The sequence below is a fragment of the Somniosus microcephalus genome, chromosome 19 (assembly GCF_052327205.1).
Source record: "Somniosus microcephalus isolate GS21.2 chromosome 19, FLI_Smic_1.0, whole genome shotgun sequence".
NCBI classification, from domain to species: Eukaryota; Metazoa; Chordata; class Chondrichthyes; order Squaliformes; family Somniosidae; genus Somniosus; species Somniosus microcephalus.
This window is the reverse complement of record NC_141005.1, coordinates 2,123,107-2,139,219: the sequence shown is the minus strand read 5'-3', so window position 1 is coordinate 2,139,219 and position 16,113 is coordinate 2,123,107. Positions and strand designations below refer to the sequence as shown.

At 49.7% G+C, this 16,113-nt stretch overlaps 1 protein-coding gene across 6 annotated transcripts in view; it reads right to left on the bottom strand.

The window, feature by feature from the left end:
• The window catches only part of scarb1 (scavenger receptor class B, member 1), a 139,423-nt gene that overhangs the window by 60,883 nt on the left and 62,427 nt on the right, over nt 1-16,113 (bottom strand). For all 6 annotated transcript variants that reach the window (XR_015081778.1, XR_015081779.1, XM_086011812.1 and 3 more), the window contains one exon: nt 1,896-2,014. Coding sequence is in view for 4 of the 6 variants with exons in the window: in XM_086011812.1 (XP_085867938.1) it covers nt 1,896-2,014 (119 nt within the window). In the remaining 2 variants the exon portion in view is untranslated. The remainder of the gene's footprint in view (nt 1-1,895; nt 2,015-16,113) is intronic.

Here is a 16,113-nt window from a genome sequence, read left to right as displayed (position 1 = left end):
TGAGACCACACCTGGAGTACTGGGCACCGTACACTTTATCTGAGAAAGGACATACTTGTCTTAGAGGCGGTGCAACGAAGGTTCACTAAACTGATCCCTGGGATGAGAGGGCTAGCCCATGAGGAGAGATCGAGTAGATTTGGGCCGATACTCTCTGGTGTTTAGAAGAATGAGAGGTGATCTCATTGAAACGTATAAAATTCTGAGGGGGATTGACAGGGTAAATGCCGAGAGGTTGTTTCCCCTGGCTGGAGAGGCTAGAACTAGGGGGCATAGTCTCGGGATAAGGAGTCAACCACTTAAGACTGAGAGAAGGAGGAATTTCTTCATTCAGGGGCTTGTGAATCTTTGGAATTCTCTACCTCAAAGGGCTGTGGATGCTCAGTCATTGAGTATATTCAAGGCTGAGATGGATAGATTTTTAGACTCTAAGGAAATCTATGGGGATCGAGCAGGAAAGTGGAGTTGAGGGCGAAGATCAGCCACTATCTTACTTCATGGCGGAGCAGGCTTGAAGGGCCATATGGCCTGCTCCTGCTCTGAATTCTTATGTTCTTATCGCCTCCTCTTCCTGTTACTCAGTTATGCCCCCTTTCATTTCTCTCCTCTGGTACTTTGCACCTCCCCCAAATCACTACCCCAACCCTTCAGCATGTCTTGACCTTCCTACTCTTGCTACCATCCCAGACTTGACTCCGTTAAGTCTCTGTGGCTCTCTCTGCATCTGCCGAAAGGCCCAACGAGACACTCATCACTGCCTCCGTATAAGCAACAACCCCAGCTGCCCCATCCTCCTCTCACCAACCAGCACGCCCATTGGGAGATAATCTTGTCAATTTCCCTCCCGTCCCACTCACCCTGACTCTGCCACTGGATTGGTTATCATCGCCCCTCTCTGCATCTCCCTCAAGAATGTCCGTTCACTTGTGAGCAAGGCTCTCGCTAACCATGAACTTACTGTCGATGATTGCAACGACATCATGGCCTTGACGGAAACTTGGCCAACGGGTGATAACACCTTCACGCTTAATGAAGCCTCCCTGCCTGGCTATACCTTCCACCACCTGCCCTGTCCCCCTACTCCTCTGGCACCTGTTGGGTGCACTGTGGCATCAGTCCGGGTGCATCTGCAATCTGCCTTGGAGGGATCTGTTCGGAGGGATCTGTTAGGAGGGCAGCACCAAGATGCCAGACGGCAAGTGGAGTAACAGGGAAAACAAATGTGGGCATGAAGAATGGTGGTGCAGGAATAGGAGGGTGGTCAGGGCTTGGTGGAGAGGCTGCTCTTTTATTCTGGATGGTATGGTGTTGATGTATTGTCTGGGAGAAGGAGCATGAGGAGGCCATTCCGCCCCTCAAGTCTGTTCTGCTATTCAACTGGATCATGGCTGATCCGTGACCTCACTCCATTTACCCACCTTGGTCTCGGACATTCATTTGCATGAAACTTATGTTGTTGCACCTTCAAATGGAGTCAAGTATGGAGGAAGTTGGTGTGCACTGCTGATCAGGAACAAAGTGGTAGCAATGGATTAGCACCCATGTTTCCTCTGCATTACACCCATTTCTTTGGGCACTATTTGGGGCAGAAGGAAAATTGGCCGTGGAGAGAAAGCCCCCAAAATGACAACACAGGCAAGAGAGCGAGACCAGAGTCTCTGAATTACTGCAGACTAGTATCGTTAAATTATTCAACTCTGGATTGGCCACAATAATAAACCGGATTACAATGCCTGAAACAGGGAAATTACATCAGTGTTTAATGCTTAACACCGCTGGTCTTGAGCAGATCTTTAAGAATCTGCAATTAAGATTAAATGAATGGTGGAAATATTAATCCCCAACACAGACAGTTTTCTACCCTAAACATCACTAAATCAGAAGATCTTACTTACAGGGTGGATGTCAATGAAAAGTGCGTGATCTTTCTCATTGGGATTTAATCCATCAACAGCCTCCCACAGCTCGGGGTCAGCGCTGTAGAAGTGTGGGTGCGAGATGAAGACTTGAGAATCTGAAGAACAGAAAAGACATAAACCTAAAGCCCATTTTACACAGAGGCCGTGAAATGCCCCAGCAGAGTTAGTGACTAAAGCAGAGTCCATGTCAACATTAACAGGTTAGATAGATGGCTAGAGGAAAGAGGGATCGAGATATGGGAACAAGGTGGGTCCATGAGATTCAGGCTGTTGGTTGTATGCAGGAGTTAATGAGCTAAACAAAGAGTTTTCATTCTGTAATTTCTACAGCAGTAGATTAAATGTTATTTATACAAATCAGAAACATAAAAGCCTGTGGGTGAATAAAAATACATTTTAAAACCACATGGGTGTTTACAGTTGGTTCTGTTTACACAAGATGATCATTTGGTCAATCACATTTATTTTTATTAAAAAGAGGTTCATTTCCCTCCATCGAAATACAGAGGCCCCCTGAGACCCATCCCAACGAATCCCCGAGATCCCCACCCCGACACCTCTCCCTACTCCTCCAAACCCTGAGACACCGGCTCCCTGAGACCGCGTCTCCCCCCCACCCCCCCCCCCAACAAATCCATGAGAAACACCCCCCAGGCTCCAGAGCACCCTCCGGCCCCTGGCATTCCCCCCTCAGCGGCACACCCAGCTCAGTCTAGCAGACTGCACGTCCTGTGGCATGTGGAAAGTCATGGACGCTTCGCGTTGCATGGATGACTACATGTGCAGTAAGTGTCAGCAGCTGCAATGACTCGAGTGACGGTTTACGGAGCTTGAACGGTGTGGTAAACCACTGTCATACCTGTCTGTGTCTGTATGTGTATTCCACTAGGTACAGGTCTGGACATGCCTCGGCTGACTCCTCCCACTATTCCAGGTATATAAGTGACTACCTCCCAGTCCCTTAGTATTCTGGACGGGTCGACCACTCGAGACAAGACCTTCATTCTTTAGTTAATAAAAGCCTGATTGTTACTCGCTCAACTTCAGTCTTTTGAGTAATTGATGGCGCATCAATTTTATTAACTAAATTTTTTATAATGGAGAAGATCCTCACACCAGCATGCCTGGACCTGGACAGTCGGGAAGCGGACGCTTCCACCAAGTTTGCTCACTGGCTCACGTGCTTCGAGACATTCCTGACTGCCTCCACTGCGGTCGAAACGGATGCGGACAAACTGTCTGTCCTGATCTCCAAGGTGAACCACCGAGTGTACTCAGTCATCCGGGACGCGACCTCGTACACAGCCGCCCTCCAGCTCCTCAAGACCCAGTACACGCGCCCTGTGAACGAAGTTTACGCTAGGCACCTTCTGGGGAGTCGCAAGCAACAACCTGGGGAATCGACTGAGGAATACCTCCAAGCACTGTCCGTGCTTGGCCGGGCCTGTGGGTGTAAGGCGGTAACGCCCACTAAGTACACGGAGGAACTGATCCGGGATGCCTTCGTAGCGGGCCACAGGTCCAACTACACCCGACAGCGACTGCTGGAGCAGAGTGACCTCACCCTCGACAAAGCCTCCGACATCGCACTAACGCTGGACGCAGCCTTCCGGGGCATGGATGCCTACTCCTCTGCACCGTGGACGCCGCGGGGAACGACAACCTGGGACACGGTAGGACAGCCCCATAGCACCGTGCCACCCCAGCCACAGCCCAACAACGGCCCAACTACCGCAGCAGTGTCCCAAAGCCAGACAGCAGTATCCCAAGGCCAGAAATGCTACTTCTGTGGCCAGGCCAAACACCCCAGAGCGCGCTGCCCGGCGAAGAATGCAACCTGCTCGGGCTGCGGGAAAAAGGGACACTACGCCAGCGTCTGCAAGGCCAAAGCCACCCCGAACGCCAGCAGCGCCGCGTGTGGGCCGTGCGAGCCGCCATCTTGGGCCTCCCCAGCCATGTGCGAACCACCGCAGCAGCAGCCATCTTGGACGACTCCAGCCACATGGGAATCATGGGCGCCGCCATCTTGGACACCAGCCGGGACGCAGCAGACCGCCAACCCCCACCCATCTGATACTCGCAGCGACACACCGACCCCTACGCTGGCCTCTGTGACGCTGGACCAAACGAGACCGCACCAGTTAGCTCGGTCCAAAATGGACGTTAAGGTAAACGGCCATGCAATAAACTGCCTTTTTGACTCCGGGAGCACAGAGAGCTTCATCCACCCCGACACGGTGCGGCGTTGCTCTCTCCCAGTCCTGCCTGCGCACCAGCGGATTTCTATGGCCTCCGAGTCCCAGTCAGCGGACATTGGCGGCTACTGCGTGGTGACACTAGTAGTAGACGGGACTGTGTTCAATAATTTTAAACTCCTGGTCCTGCCCGACCTCTGCGCTGCCGTTCTACTGGGGTTGGATTTCCAGTGCCACCTCAAAAGCGTTACGATGGCGTACGGTGGCCCCCTCCCCCCACTCACAGTCCGCAGCCAGCAGCCTCCAAATTGCCCGCCGCGCACTAGATGCAACCTCTCCACACTCAGAGTCCCACCCCCCCCACTGTTTGCTAACCTCACCCCTGACTGTAAGCCCATCGCCACAAAGAGCAGGCGATACAGTGCCGGGGACAGGGTTTTCATCAAAACCGAAGTGGAACGGCTCCTGAAGGAGGGGATTATTGAGGGCAGCTCCAGCCCCTGGCGAGCCCAGGTTGTGGTCGTTAAGACCGGCGAGAAACAACGCCTGGTCATCGACTACAGCCAAACAATAAACCGCTACACCCTGCTGGACGCCTACCCACTCCCCCGCATAGCTGACATGGTCAACCAGATCGCGCAGTACCGCGTCTTTTCGACCATTGACCTGAAATCAGCGTACCACCAGCTCCCCATCAGCCCTGAAGACCGCCAGTATACTGCTTTTGAGGCAAACGGCCGCCTCTATCACTTCCTTAGGGTTCCCTTCGGCGTTACCAACGGGGTCTCCGTCTTCCAAAGGGAGATGGACCGGATGGTCGATCAAAACGAGCTGCAGGCCACTTTCCCTTACCTAGATAATGTGACCATCTGCGGCCATGACTTGCAGGACCATGACGCAAACCTCGAGAAATTCCTCCGCACCGCCCAACTCCTGAACCTGACATATAACAAGGAGAAGTGCATATTCCGCACAGACCGCCTCGCCATCCTTGGCTGTGTTGTAGAACACGGGGTCATCGGTCCCGACCCGGACCGGATGCGTCCCCTTATGGAACTCCCACTGCCCCACTGCCTAAAAGCTCTGAAGAGGTGCCTAGGGTTTTTTTCCTACTACGCTCAGTGGGTCCCCTACTATGCAGACAAAGCCCGTCCGCTGATCAAGTCCACCTCTTTTCCCGTGACGGCAGAGGCCCGCTTAGCCTTCCACCGTATCAAGGAAGACATTGCCAAAGCCACCATGCACGCAGTGGACGAATCCATCCCCTTCCAGGTGGAAAGCGATGCGTCCGACTTCGCTCTGGCCGCCACCCTTAATCAGGCGGGGAGACCTGTGGCATTCTTCTCACGAACCCTCCAGGGCCCGGAGACCAGACACTCCGCGGTCGAGAAGGAGGCCCAGGCTATCGTGGAGGCTGTGCGTCATTGGAGGCACTACCTGGCCGGAAAACGATTTACCCTGCTCACTGACCAGCGTTCAGTTGCTTTTATGTTCAACAACAAGCAGAGGGGCAAAATCAAAAATGACAAGATCTTGAGGTGGAGAATCGAACTTTCCACCTACAATTACGAGATCTTGTACCGGCCTGGGAAGCTCAATGAACCCCCAGATGCCCTATCGCGTGGCACCTGCGCCAGCGCGCAGATCGATAGGCTGAGGGCCCTCCACAATGACCTCTGCCACCCGGGGGTCACCAGGTTCTTCCACTTCATCAAGGCCCGCAACCTGCCTTACTCCATTGAGGAGGTCAGGACCATGACCAAGAACTGCCAAGTCTGCGCTGAGTGCAAACCGCACTTTTATAGACCAGACAGAGCCCACCTGATAAAAGCCACTCGCCCTTTCGAACGCCTGAGCGTCGATTTTAAAGGGCCTCTCCCCTCCTCCGACCGCAATGTGTACTTCCTCAACATCATTGACGAGTACTCCCGGTTCCCGTTCGCTTTCCCCTGCCCGGACATGACCAGTGCCACGGTCATTAAATGTCTGAACAGCCTCTTCACCCTGTTCGGTTTCCCCAGCTATATCCATAGCGACCGGGGCTCATCGTTTATGAGCGACGAACTCCGCCAGTACCTGCTCGCTAGGGGTATTGCCACAAGCAGGACCACCAGTTACAACCCCCGGGGGAACGGACAGGTGGAAAGAGAGAATGCAACTGTTTGGAAGGCTGCCCTACTAGCCTTAAAGTCTAGGGGCCTTCCGACCTCCCGCTGGCAGGAGGTGCTCCCCGATGCGCTCCACTCGATTCGGTCACTTCTCTGCACTGCCACCAATGCCACCCCTCACGAGAAAATGTTTGTCTTCCCAAGGAAGTCCACATCGGGGGCATCGTTACCGCCATGGCTGACGTCCCCAGGGCCGGTACTACTGAGAAGACACGTGAGGGCCAATAAAACGGACCCCCTGGTCGAGAGGGTCGACCTCCTCCACGCCAACCCCCAGTACGCTTACATTGCGTACCCGGACGGGCGGGAGGACACAGTCTCCATACGAGACCTCGCACCCTCGGGGACCGCTGTAACCCACTACCCATTACCACCCCCCCCCACGACCCGATATCCAACCCCAGCAGCCGGCTCGCCTTGGACCGTCACCCATGAGGACTACACTCCAGGGCCCCAGCCTACACGGGACGCGACGCCGGAAGCTCCACCACCCCTGCCGTCGCCACGTCGATCACAGCGGCAGACAAGACCTCCGGAGAGACTCCAATACACGAACTTTTAAATACACTTCACCCCGCCGGACTCATTTTTAAACAAGGGGTGAATGTGGTAAACCACTGTCATACCTGTCTGTGTCTGTATGTGTATTCCACTAGGTACAGGTCTGGACATGCCTCGGCTGACTCCTCCCACTATTCCAGGTATATAAGTGACTACCTCCCAGTCCCTTAGTATTCTGGACGGGTCGACCACTCGAGACAAGACCTTCATTCTTTAGTTAATAAAAGCCTGATTGTTACTCGCTCAACTTCAGTCTTTTGAGTAATTGATGGCGCATCAAACGGCGACTGGAGTCACTGTGGTGCATCCGCGAGGCTGAGAACTACATGAATAGCACGTTTAGTGAGGTGGTCACACCGCAGCCTAAGGGAGAGCGGACAGAGAGCAAGTGGGTGACCACCAGACAGAAGACGACCAGGCAGACAGTGCAGGAGGCCCCAGAGGGCATCTCGGTCTCCAACCGGTAATCTATTCTGAGTACTGGTGGGGGCGGTGGTCCCTCTGAGGAGTGCAGTCAGAGCCAAGTCCTCGGCACCACAGGTGGCTCCACTGCACAGGGGTGTGGAGGGGGGGAGGAAATATAGTGGATGAGCAATAGCGGTAGGGGATTCAATAGCGAGGGGAGCAGACAGGCATTTCTGCGGCCGCAGACGTGACTCCAGGATGGTATGTTGCCTCCCTGGTGCCAGGGTCAAGGATGTCACCGAACGGCTGCAGAGCATTCTGGGGGGAGAGGGTGAACAGCCAGATGTCGTGGTCCATATCGGTAGAAAGAGGGAGGCGGTCCTGCAGGCAGAGTTTAGGGAGCTAGAAGTCAGATTAAAAAAACAGGACCTCAAAAGGTAGTAATCTCTGGATTACTCCCGGTGCCACGTGCTAGTGAGTCCAGAAATAGGAGGATAGAGCAGATGAATGCATGGCTGGAAGGATGGTGCAGGAGGGAGAGCTTCAGATTCCTGAGTAATTGGGACCGTTTCTGGGGGAGGTGGGACCTGTACAAGCTGGACGGGTTGCACCTCATCAGAGCTGGAACCAATACCCTCACCAGGGGGGGCGGGTGGGGTTGCTAGTGCTGTTGGGGAGGGTTTAAACTAGCTTGGCAGGGGGATGGGAACCTAAGAATAGTCAGTAGGGAGGGAGGAAAAACTGGAATTGGAAAACAAAAACATAGAAAGTAAATTGGAAGGACAGAGGAATCAAGGGCTAGATAGTGGTCAACAAGGAGGTTTGCCTGTACTAAATGGTATATACGTCAATGCAAAGAGTATAGCGAACAAGGCAGATGAGCTGAGGACACAGGTAGATACTTGGGACTATGATATTATAGCTATTATTACAGAGGCGTGGCCGAAAGAGGGGCAGGTATGGCAGCTCAACATTCCTGGTTACAGGATTTTCAGACGGGATAGAGAGGGAGGTAAAAATGAAGGGGGGTCACAGTATTGATTAAAGAAACTATTACAGCTGTGAGGAGGGATGATATGTTGGAGGGATCATCAAACGAGGCCATATGGGTCGAATTGAAAAACAAAAAAGGGGCGATCACACTGCTGGGAGAGGGAGATAGAAGAGCAATTATGTAGACACATTTCTGAGAAGTGCAAAAACTATAGGGCAGTAATAGTAGGGGGTTTCAACTACCACAATATTAACTGGGGTAAAATTAGTGTGAAGGGTATAGAGGGTGCGGAATTCCTAAAATGCATCCACAAGAACTTTTTTAGCCAGTATGTATCAAGCCCAACAAGGGAGGAGGCGGTTCTGGACTTAGTTTTGGGGAATGAAGCTGGGTAGGTAGAAGGCACATCAGTGAGGGAGCATTTTAGGGCTAGTGACCATAATTCAGTTAGATTTAAGGTAGTTATGGAATAGGACAAGGATAGACCAGGAATAAAAATTCTAAATGGGGGAAAAGCAAATTTTGCTAAGAAACATAGAAACATAGAAGACGGGAGCAGGAGTAGGCCATTCGGCCCCTCGAGCCTGCTCCGCCATTCAATGCAATCATGGCTGATCATCCAAATTCAGTGCCCGGTCCCTGCTATCTCCCCATATCCCTTGATGCCTTTAGCCTTAAGAAATATATCTAACTCCTTCTTGAATATATTTAATGAATTGGCCTCTACTGCCTTCTGTGGTAGAGAATTCCACAGGTTCACCACTCTCTGGGTGAAGAAATTCCTCCTCATTTCTGTCCTAAATGGCCTACCTCTTATCCTTAGACTGTGACCCCTGGTTCTAGACTCCCCGACCATCGGGAACATCCTTCCTGCATCTAGTCTGTCCAGTCCTGTCAGAATTTTATAAGTTTCAATGAGCTCCCCTCTCATTCTTCTAAACTCCAGCGAGTACAAGCCCAATCGTCCCAATCTCTCCTCATACATCATTCCTGCCATCCCAGGTATCAGCCTGGTGAATCTTCGCTGAACTCCTTCCATGGCAAGAACATACTTCCTCAGATAAGGCAACCAAAACTGCACACAATACTCAAGATGTGGTCTCACCAAGGCCCTGTACAACTGGAGCAAGACATCCTTGTTCCTGTACTCAAACCCTCTCGCTACGAAGGCCAACATACCATTTGCCTTCTTAACCGCCTGCTGCACCTGCATGCTTACCTTCAGCGACTGGTGCACAAAGACACCCAGGTCTCGTTGCACTTCCCCCTTCTCCCAATCTATTGCCATTCAGATAATAATCTGCCTTCCTGTTTTTGCCACCAAAGTGGATGACCTCAAATTTATCCACGTTATATTGCATCTGCCATGCTTTTGCCCAATCATCCAACCTGTCCAAATCATCCTGGTGTTTCTCGGCATCCTCCTCACAGCACACACACCCACCCAGCTTTGTGTCGTCTGCAAATCTGTAGATATTACATCTAGTTCCCTTGTCTAGATCATTAATATATATATTGTGAATAGGTGGGGTCCAAGGACCGATCCCTGCGGTACCCCACTAGTCACTGTCTGCCACTCCGGAAAAAGACCCGTTTATTCCAACTCTTTGCTTTCTGTCTGCCAACCAGTTCTCTATCCAAGTCAATACCTTGCCCCCAATCCCATGTGCCTTAACTTTACATGCTAATCTCTTATGCAGGACCTTATCAAAAGCCTTCTGAAAATCCAAATACACCACATCCACTGGTTCTCCTTTATCTATTTTACCAGTTACATCCTCAAAAAATTCCAGTAGATTAGTCAAGCACGATTTACCTTTTGTAAATCCATGTTGACTTTGTCCAATCCTGTCACTGTTTTCAATGTGCTCTGCTATTACATCTTTCATAATGGACTCTAGCATTTTCCCCACTACCGATGTCAGGCTTACCGGTCTGTAATTCCCCGTTTTCTCTCTACCACCTTTTTTGAATAGTGGGGTAACATTAGCTACCCTCCAATCCATGGGTACTGTTCCAGATTCCATCGCATGTTGGAAGATGATCAGCAATGCATCTACTATTTCTAGGGCTACTTCCTTAAGTACCCTAGGATGTAGATTATCAGGCCCTGGGGATTTATCGGCCTTCAATCCCATCAATTTCCCTAACACCATTTCCCTACAAATACTGATTTCTTTCAGTTCCTCCCTTTCATCAGACCCTATGTTCCCCGACATCTCTGGGAGGTAATTTGTGTCCTCCTTTGTGAAGACAGAACCAAAATATGTATTTAATTGGTCTGCCATTTCTTTGTTCCCCATTATAAATTCCCCTGATTCTGACTGCAAAGGACCTACGCTTGACTTCACCAATCTTTTTCTCTTCACATATCTATAAAAGCTTTTACAGTTAGTTTTTATGTTCCCTGCAAGCTTACTCTCATATTCTATTTTCCCCTTCTTAATTAATCCCTTTGTCCTCCTTTGTTGGATCCTAAACTGCTCCCAATCCTCAGTTTTACTGCTTTTTCTGGCCAATTTATATGTCCTTTCCTTGGATCTTATGCTATCCCTAATTTCCCTTGTTAGCCACGGTTGAGTCACCTTTTTTGTTTTATTTTTATGCCAAACAGGGATGAACAAATTCTGTAGTTCATCCATGCGGTCTTTGAATGTTTGCCATTGCCTATCCACCGTCAACCCTTTGAGTGACATTCCCCAATCAATCCTACCCAATTCGCGCCTCGGACCATCAGGACCCTAGTCTCCGAGTCAACTACTTCATTCTCCATCTTAATGAAGAATTCGATCATATTATGATCGCTCTGACCCAAGGGGCCTCGTACAACAAGATTGCTAATTAATCCTTTCTCATTACATAATGCCCAGTCTAAGATGGCCTGATCTCTGGTTGGTTCCTCGACATATTGATCCTTGAAACCATCCCGTAAACACTCCAGGAATTCCTCCTCCACAGTATTGTTACTAATTTGGTTAGCCCAATCTATATGTCGATTAAAGTCACCCATGATGACTGCTGTGCCCTTATTGCACGCTTCTCTAATTTCCCTTTTAATGCCATCCCCAACCTCCGCATTACTGTTTGGAGGTCTGTATACCACTCCCACTAACGTTTTCTGCCCCGTGGTATTTCTCAGTTCTACCCATACAGATTCCACATCATCAGAGCTAATACCTTCCTTACAATTGTGTTAATCCCTTCTTTAACCAGCAATGCTACCCCACCTCCCTTTCCTTTTTGCCTGTCTTTCCTGAATATTGAATACCCCTGGATGTTGAGTTCCCAGCCTTGGCCACCCTGGAGCCATGTCTCCGTAATCCCAATTATATCATATCCGTTTACATCTATTTGCGCAGCTAATTCATCCACCTTATTACGAATGCTCCTCGCATTAAGACACAAAGCCTTCAGAGGGGATTTAGCGATAGTGGACTGGAAACAGTTACTTGAAGGTAAATCAGTGTCAGAGCAGTGGGAGGCATTCAAGGAGGAGATCTGGAGGGTTCAGACCAAATTTGTGCCCTTAAAAAAAAAAGGTGGGACTAACAAATCTAGAGCCCCCTGGATGTCCAGGGACATACAGGGTAGGGTAAAAAAAAAAGGGAAGCGTACGACAGATACCGAGGGTTAAATACTGTAGAATCTTTAGAGGAGTACAGAAAGTGCAGGGGTACAGTTAAAAAGGATATTAGGAAAACAAAGAGAGAGCATGAAAAATTCTTGGCAAGTAAAATCAAAGAAAACCCAAAGATGTTTTATAAATATATTAAGAGTAAGAGGATAACTAAAGAAAGGGTAGGGCCTATTAGAGATCATGAGGGTAATCTGTGTGTAGAGGCAGGAGACGTCGGTAGGATTCTTAATGAATACTTTGCGTCTGTTTTCACAAAGGAGGGGCGAAGCAGACATTGCTATCGGGGGGAGGAGTGTGAAATATTAGATGAAATAAACAGAGAGAGGGGAAGTATTAAGGGGGTTAGCGGCTTTAAAAGTGGCTAAATCCCCAGGCCTTGATGAAATGTATCCCAGGCTGTTAAGCGAAGCAAAAGAGGAAATAGCAGAGGCCCTGACCATAATTTTTCAATCCTCTCTGGCTTTAGGTGTGGTGCTGGAGTACTGCTAATGTGGTACCCTTGTTTAAAAAGGGAGAAAAGGACAAACCGAATAATTACAGGCCAGTCAGCCTAACCTCGGTGGTGGGTAAATTATTGGAAAGAATTCTGAAGGACAGGATAAATCTTCATTTAGAAAGACACGGATTAATCAAGGATAGTCAGCACGGATTTGTTAAGGGAAGGTCGTGTCTGGCAAATTTGATTGAATTTTGAGGAGGTAACAAGGAGGGTAGATGAGGGTAGTGCGTTTGAGGTGGTGTATATGGACTTTAGCAAGGCTTTTGATAAGGTTCCACATGGCAGACTGGTCACGAAGTTAAAAGCCCATGGGATCCAGGGCAAAGTGTCAAGTTGGATTCAAAACTGGCTCGGAGGCAGGAAGCAGAGGGTAATGGTTGATGGGTGTTTTTGTGACTGGAAGGCTGTTTCCAGTGGGGTTCCGCAGGGCTCAGTACTAGGCCCCTTGCTTTTTGTGGTATATTTCAATGATCTAGACTTGAATATAGGGGGTATGATTAAGAAGTTTGCAGATGATACTAAAATCGGCTGTGTGGTTGATACTGAAGGAGGAAGCTGTAGACTGCAGGAAGATATCAATAAATTGGTCAGGTGGGCAGAACAGTGGCAAACGGAATTCAATCCGGAGAAGTGTGAGGTAATGCATTTGGGGAGGGCTAACAAGGAAAGGGAATACACATTAAATGGTAGGACACTGAGTAGTGTAGAGGAACAAAGGGACCTTGGCGTGCATGTCCACAGATCCCTGAAGGTAGCAGGCCAGGTAGATAAGGTGGTTAAGAAGGCATACGGAATGCTTGCCTTTATTAGCCACGGCACAGAATACAAGAGCAGGGGGGTTATGCTTCAACTGTATAAAACACTGGTTAGGCCTCAGCTAGAGTACTGCGTGCAGTTCTGGTCACCACATTACAGGAAAGATGTGATTGCACTAGAGAGGGTACAGAGGAGATTTACAAGGATGTTGCCAGGAGTAGAGAATCTTAGCTATGAGGAAAGACTGGATAGGCTGGGTCTGTTTTCCTTGGAACAGCGGAAGCTGAGGGGAGACCTTATTGAGGTGTATAAAATTATGAGGGGCCTAGATAAAGTGGATAGAAAGGACCTATTTCCCTTAGCAGAGGGGTCAAAAACCAGGGGCACAGATTTAAAGTAATTGGTGGAAGGTTTAGAGGGGATTTGAGGGGAAATTTCTTCACCCAGAGGGTTGTGGGGGTCTGGAACTCACTGCCTGAAAGGGTGGTAGAGGCAGAAACCCTAACCACATTTAAAAAGTACTTGGATGTGCACTTGGGATGCTGTAACCTGCAGGGCTACGGACCAAGAGCTGGGAAGTGGGATTAGGCTGGATAGCTCTTTGTTGGCCGGTACGGACATGGGTCGAAATGGCCTCCTTCCGTGCTGTAGCTTTCTATGATTCTATGATACACCCAGCAGCGTAATACCTCCTCTGTCTAACCAAATAGGCTATGGCCTAGAAATTCGGTTGGTTGCGCCAGGGATTAGTGCCTAAAGAGGGCAATAACTGGGGCGATAGCCAAATTCCGGTGGGGCGCAAGGCGTTTAGCGCCTCGCCCCATATTGAGTATGCATTTAGCGCCGGCGCTAACGCTTAGCGCCCGCTCATGGGCGCAGGCTAATTATGATGTCATCTGAGTGTGCAACGCCTTTTCAGCGCCCCAGACGGGAAATTCAGTGGCGCCCCCCTCCGTAGCGCCTGGCGCTATTAGTGACAGTTTTCCTGGGCCTTACCAAGTCGCTTTCGGGCTAGAGGAGCGTTATTTAAAGGGGACTGGTGTGGTTTAAAAACGGCACACATTTCTGGTGCACAACATCCTCGAGAGCTACAAAGAGTTGCTGACCTGCACACTGAGAGCCATTTGGCCACTGGGCCCATGCTGGCAGAGGAACAGCAGCCTTCTGACCATCGCCTTGCTGTTGGTGAGCCTTGACAATGGGGAACCTTCCTGTGGGCACTTATTATGGGGCCTGCATTGGAGGGGAACGTCCTGCTGCTGAATCATCTGGAAAGGGCACTGAGACGCTGGGAGAGGGGGGCGGGCATGGCCAGACGGAGGAGGGCCAACAGACGTCGCCACAGCAGACCTTACGCTGGCAGGGTTTTCTGACAGCAGTTTTCCTACATGAACATGCCGGAGGAGCAGTGTGTCAGAAGGCTGCGATTTAGAAAGGAGGTGTTGACTGAGCTGTGCCAGCTGCTTCAGCCAGATCTGCAGCCGGTCTGATACTCCCAAGCCTGTGAAGGGCAAGATGCATGTAAATAGCAGGCATGGCCATTGTAAATGAAGAAAGTGTTTCATTACACAAAATGTGGTTCCTTCAAACATGAGAAAGCTATGGCAACAGAAAGCAAAACTAATACACTGACACATAACTGGTTCTCACACCCGGGAGACTGTCCAAAACATAAATCACATTCCGACCATCTTCCTTGGCCTTGATTCCACTGCGCCAACCAAAGCATCCAATGCCCCATCAGTGAGGCGTTCCGCCCTCTGCCTCACCCTTTCCATTTCTTGCTAGGCTGGTGCGCCACAGGTAGGCTTCCACCGCTTTGAAGGCCTACAAGGCAGTGAGTGTGTCTGGTGATGCCAATTGACCTGCCCCTTTAAGAGCTGGCCGGCGCCACTGTGTCTCAGGGAAAGTGATTATTGAAAGCACCTGCGCTGCGCCCCGCCGCAGTGATATTGGGTAGCGCCTCCGCGTTAGCGCCTTAAGAGTCGCGTGCAGCGCCTGATTTACCGCCACAAACACCATCAGGGGCGCAACGACCCAATATCGCGCCAGGTGGTGCTAAGTCGCAGCTGGCGGTACTCTTAGCGCTTCGCCAGATCTAACGCCCCAAACGGGGCTATACTGAATTTCTAGGCCTCTGTCTTTGGCCCCTCAACTACATCATCCCTCTCCAGTGCCATAATAGTTTCTTTGATCAATACTGACTTTCCTTCCCTATCTTCCCTGAATATCTTGTAGCCAAGAATATTAAGTGCCCATCCCTCCACTTCTTTGAGCCAGGTCTCTGTTATTGCCACTGTATCATCGTCCCATGTGGGTCCTTGTGCCTGCAGCTCACCAAGCTTATTTAGGAACAGGAGGTGGCCATTGAGCCCCTTGAGCCAGTTCCGCCATTCAATGACATCATGGCTGATCTGCGACCTAACTCCAGATCCCTTAATACCTTTGGTTAACAAAAATCCATCAATCTCAGGTTTAAAATTAACAATTCATCTAGCATCAGCCGAGTTCCAAATGTCTCCCATGTAGAACTGTTTCCTAATTTCACTCCTGAAAGGTCTGGCTCTAATTTTTAGTCAGAGAATCCCCAACCAGCAGAAATAGTTTCTCTCAATCTACCCTATCTGTTCATCTTAATAGCTTGAAAACTTAGATCAAATCACCCCTTAACCTTCTACTCCCTTGTATTCTAGTCCTCTAGATATAAAGGCCAGCATTCCATTAGCCTTTGATTATTTTTTGTACCTATCCATGGCATTTTAATCTATGTACATGGATCCCCAAGTCTCTTTGGACCTCCACTGTTTTTAGCTTTCCACCATTTAGAAAGTACTCCGTTCTATCTTTTTTAGGTCCAAAGTGGATGACCTCACATTTGCCTACACTGAAATCCATTTGCCACAGTTTTGTCCATTTGTTTAATCTAGGAGTATCTCATTGTAATTTTATGTTTCCATCTACACTGCTTACAATGCTGTC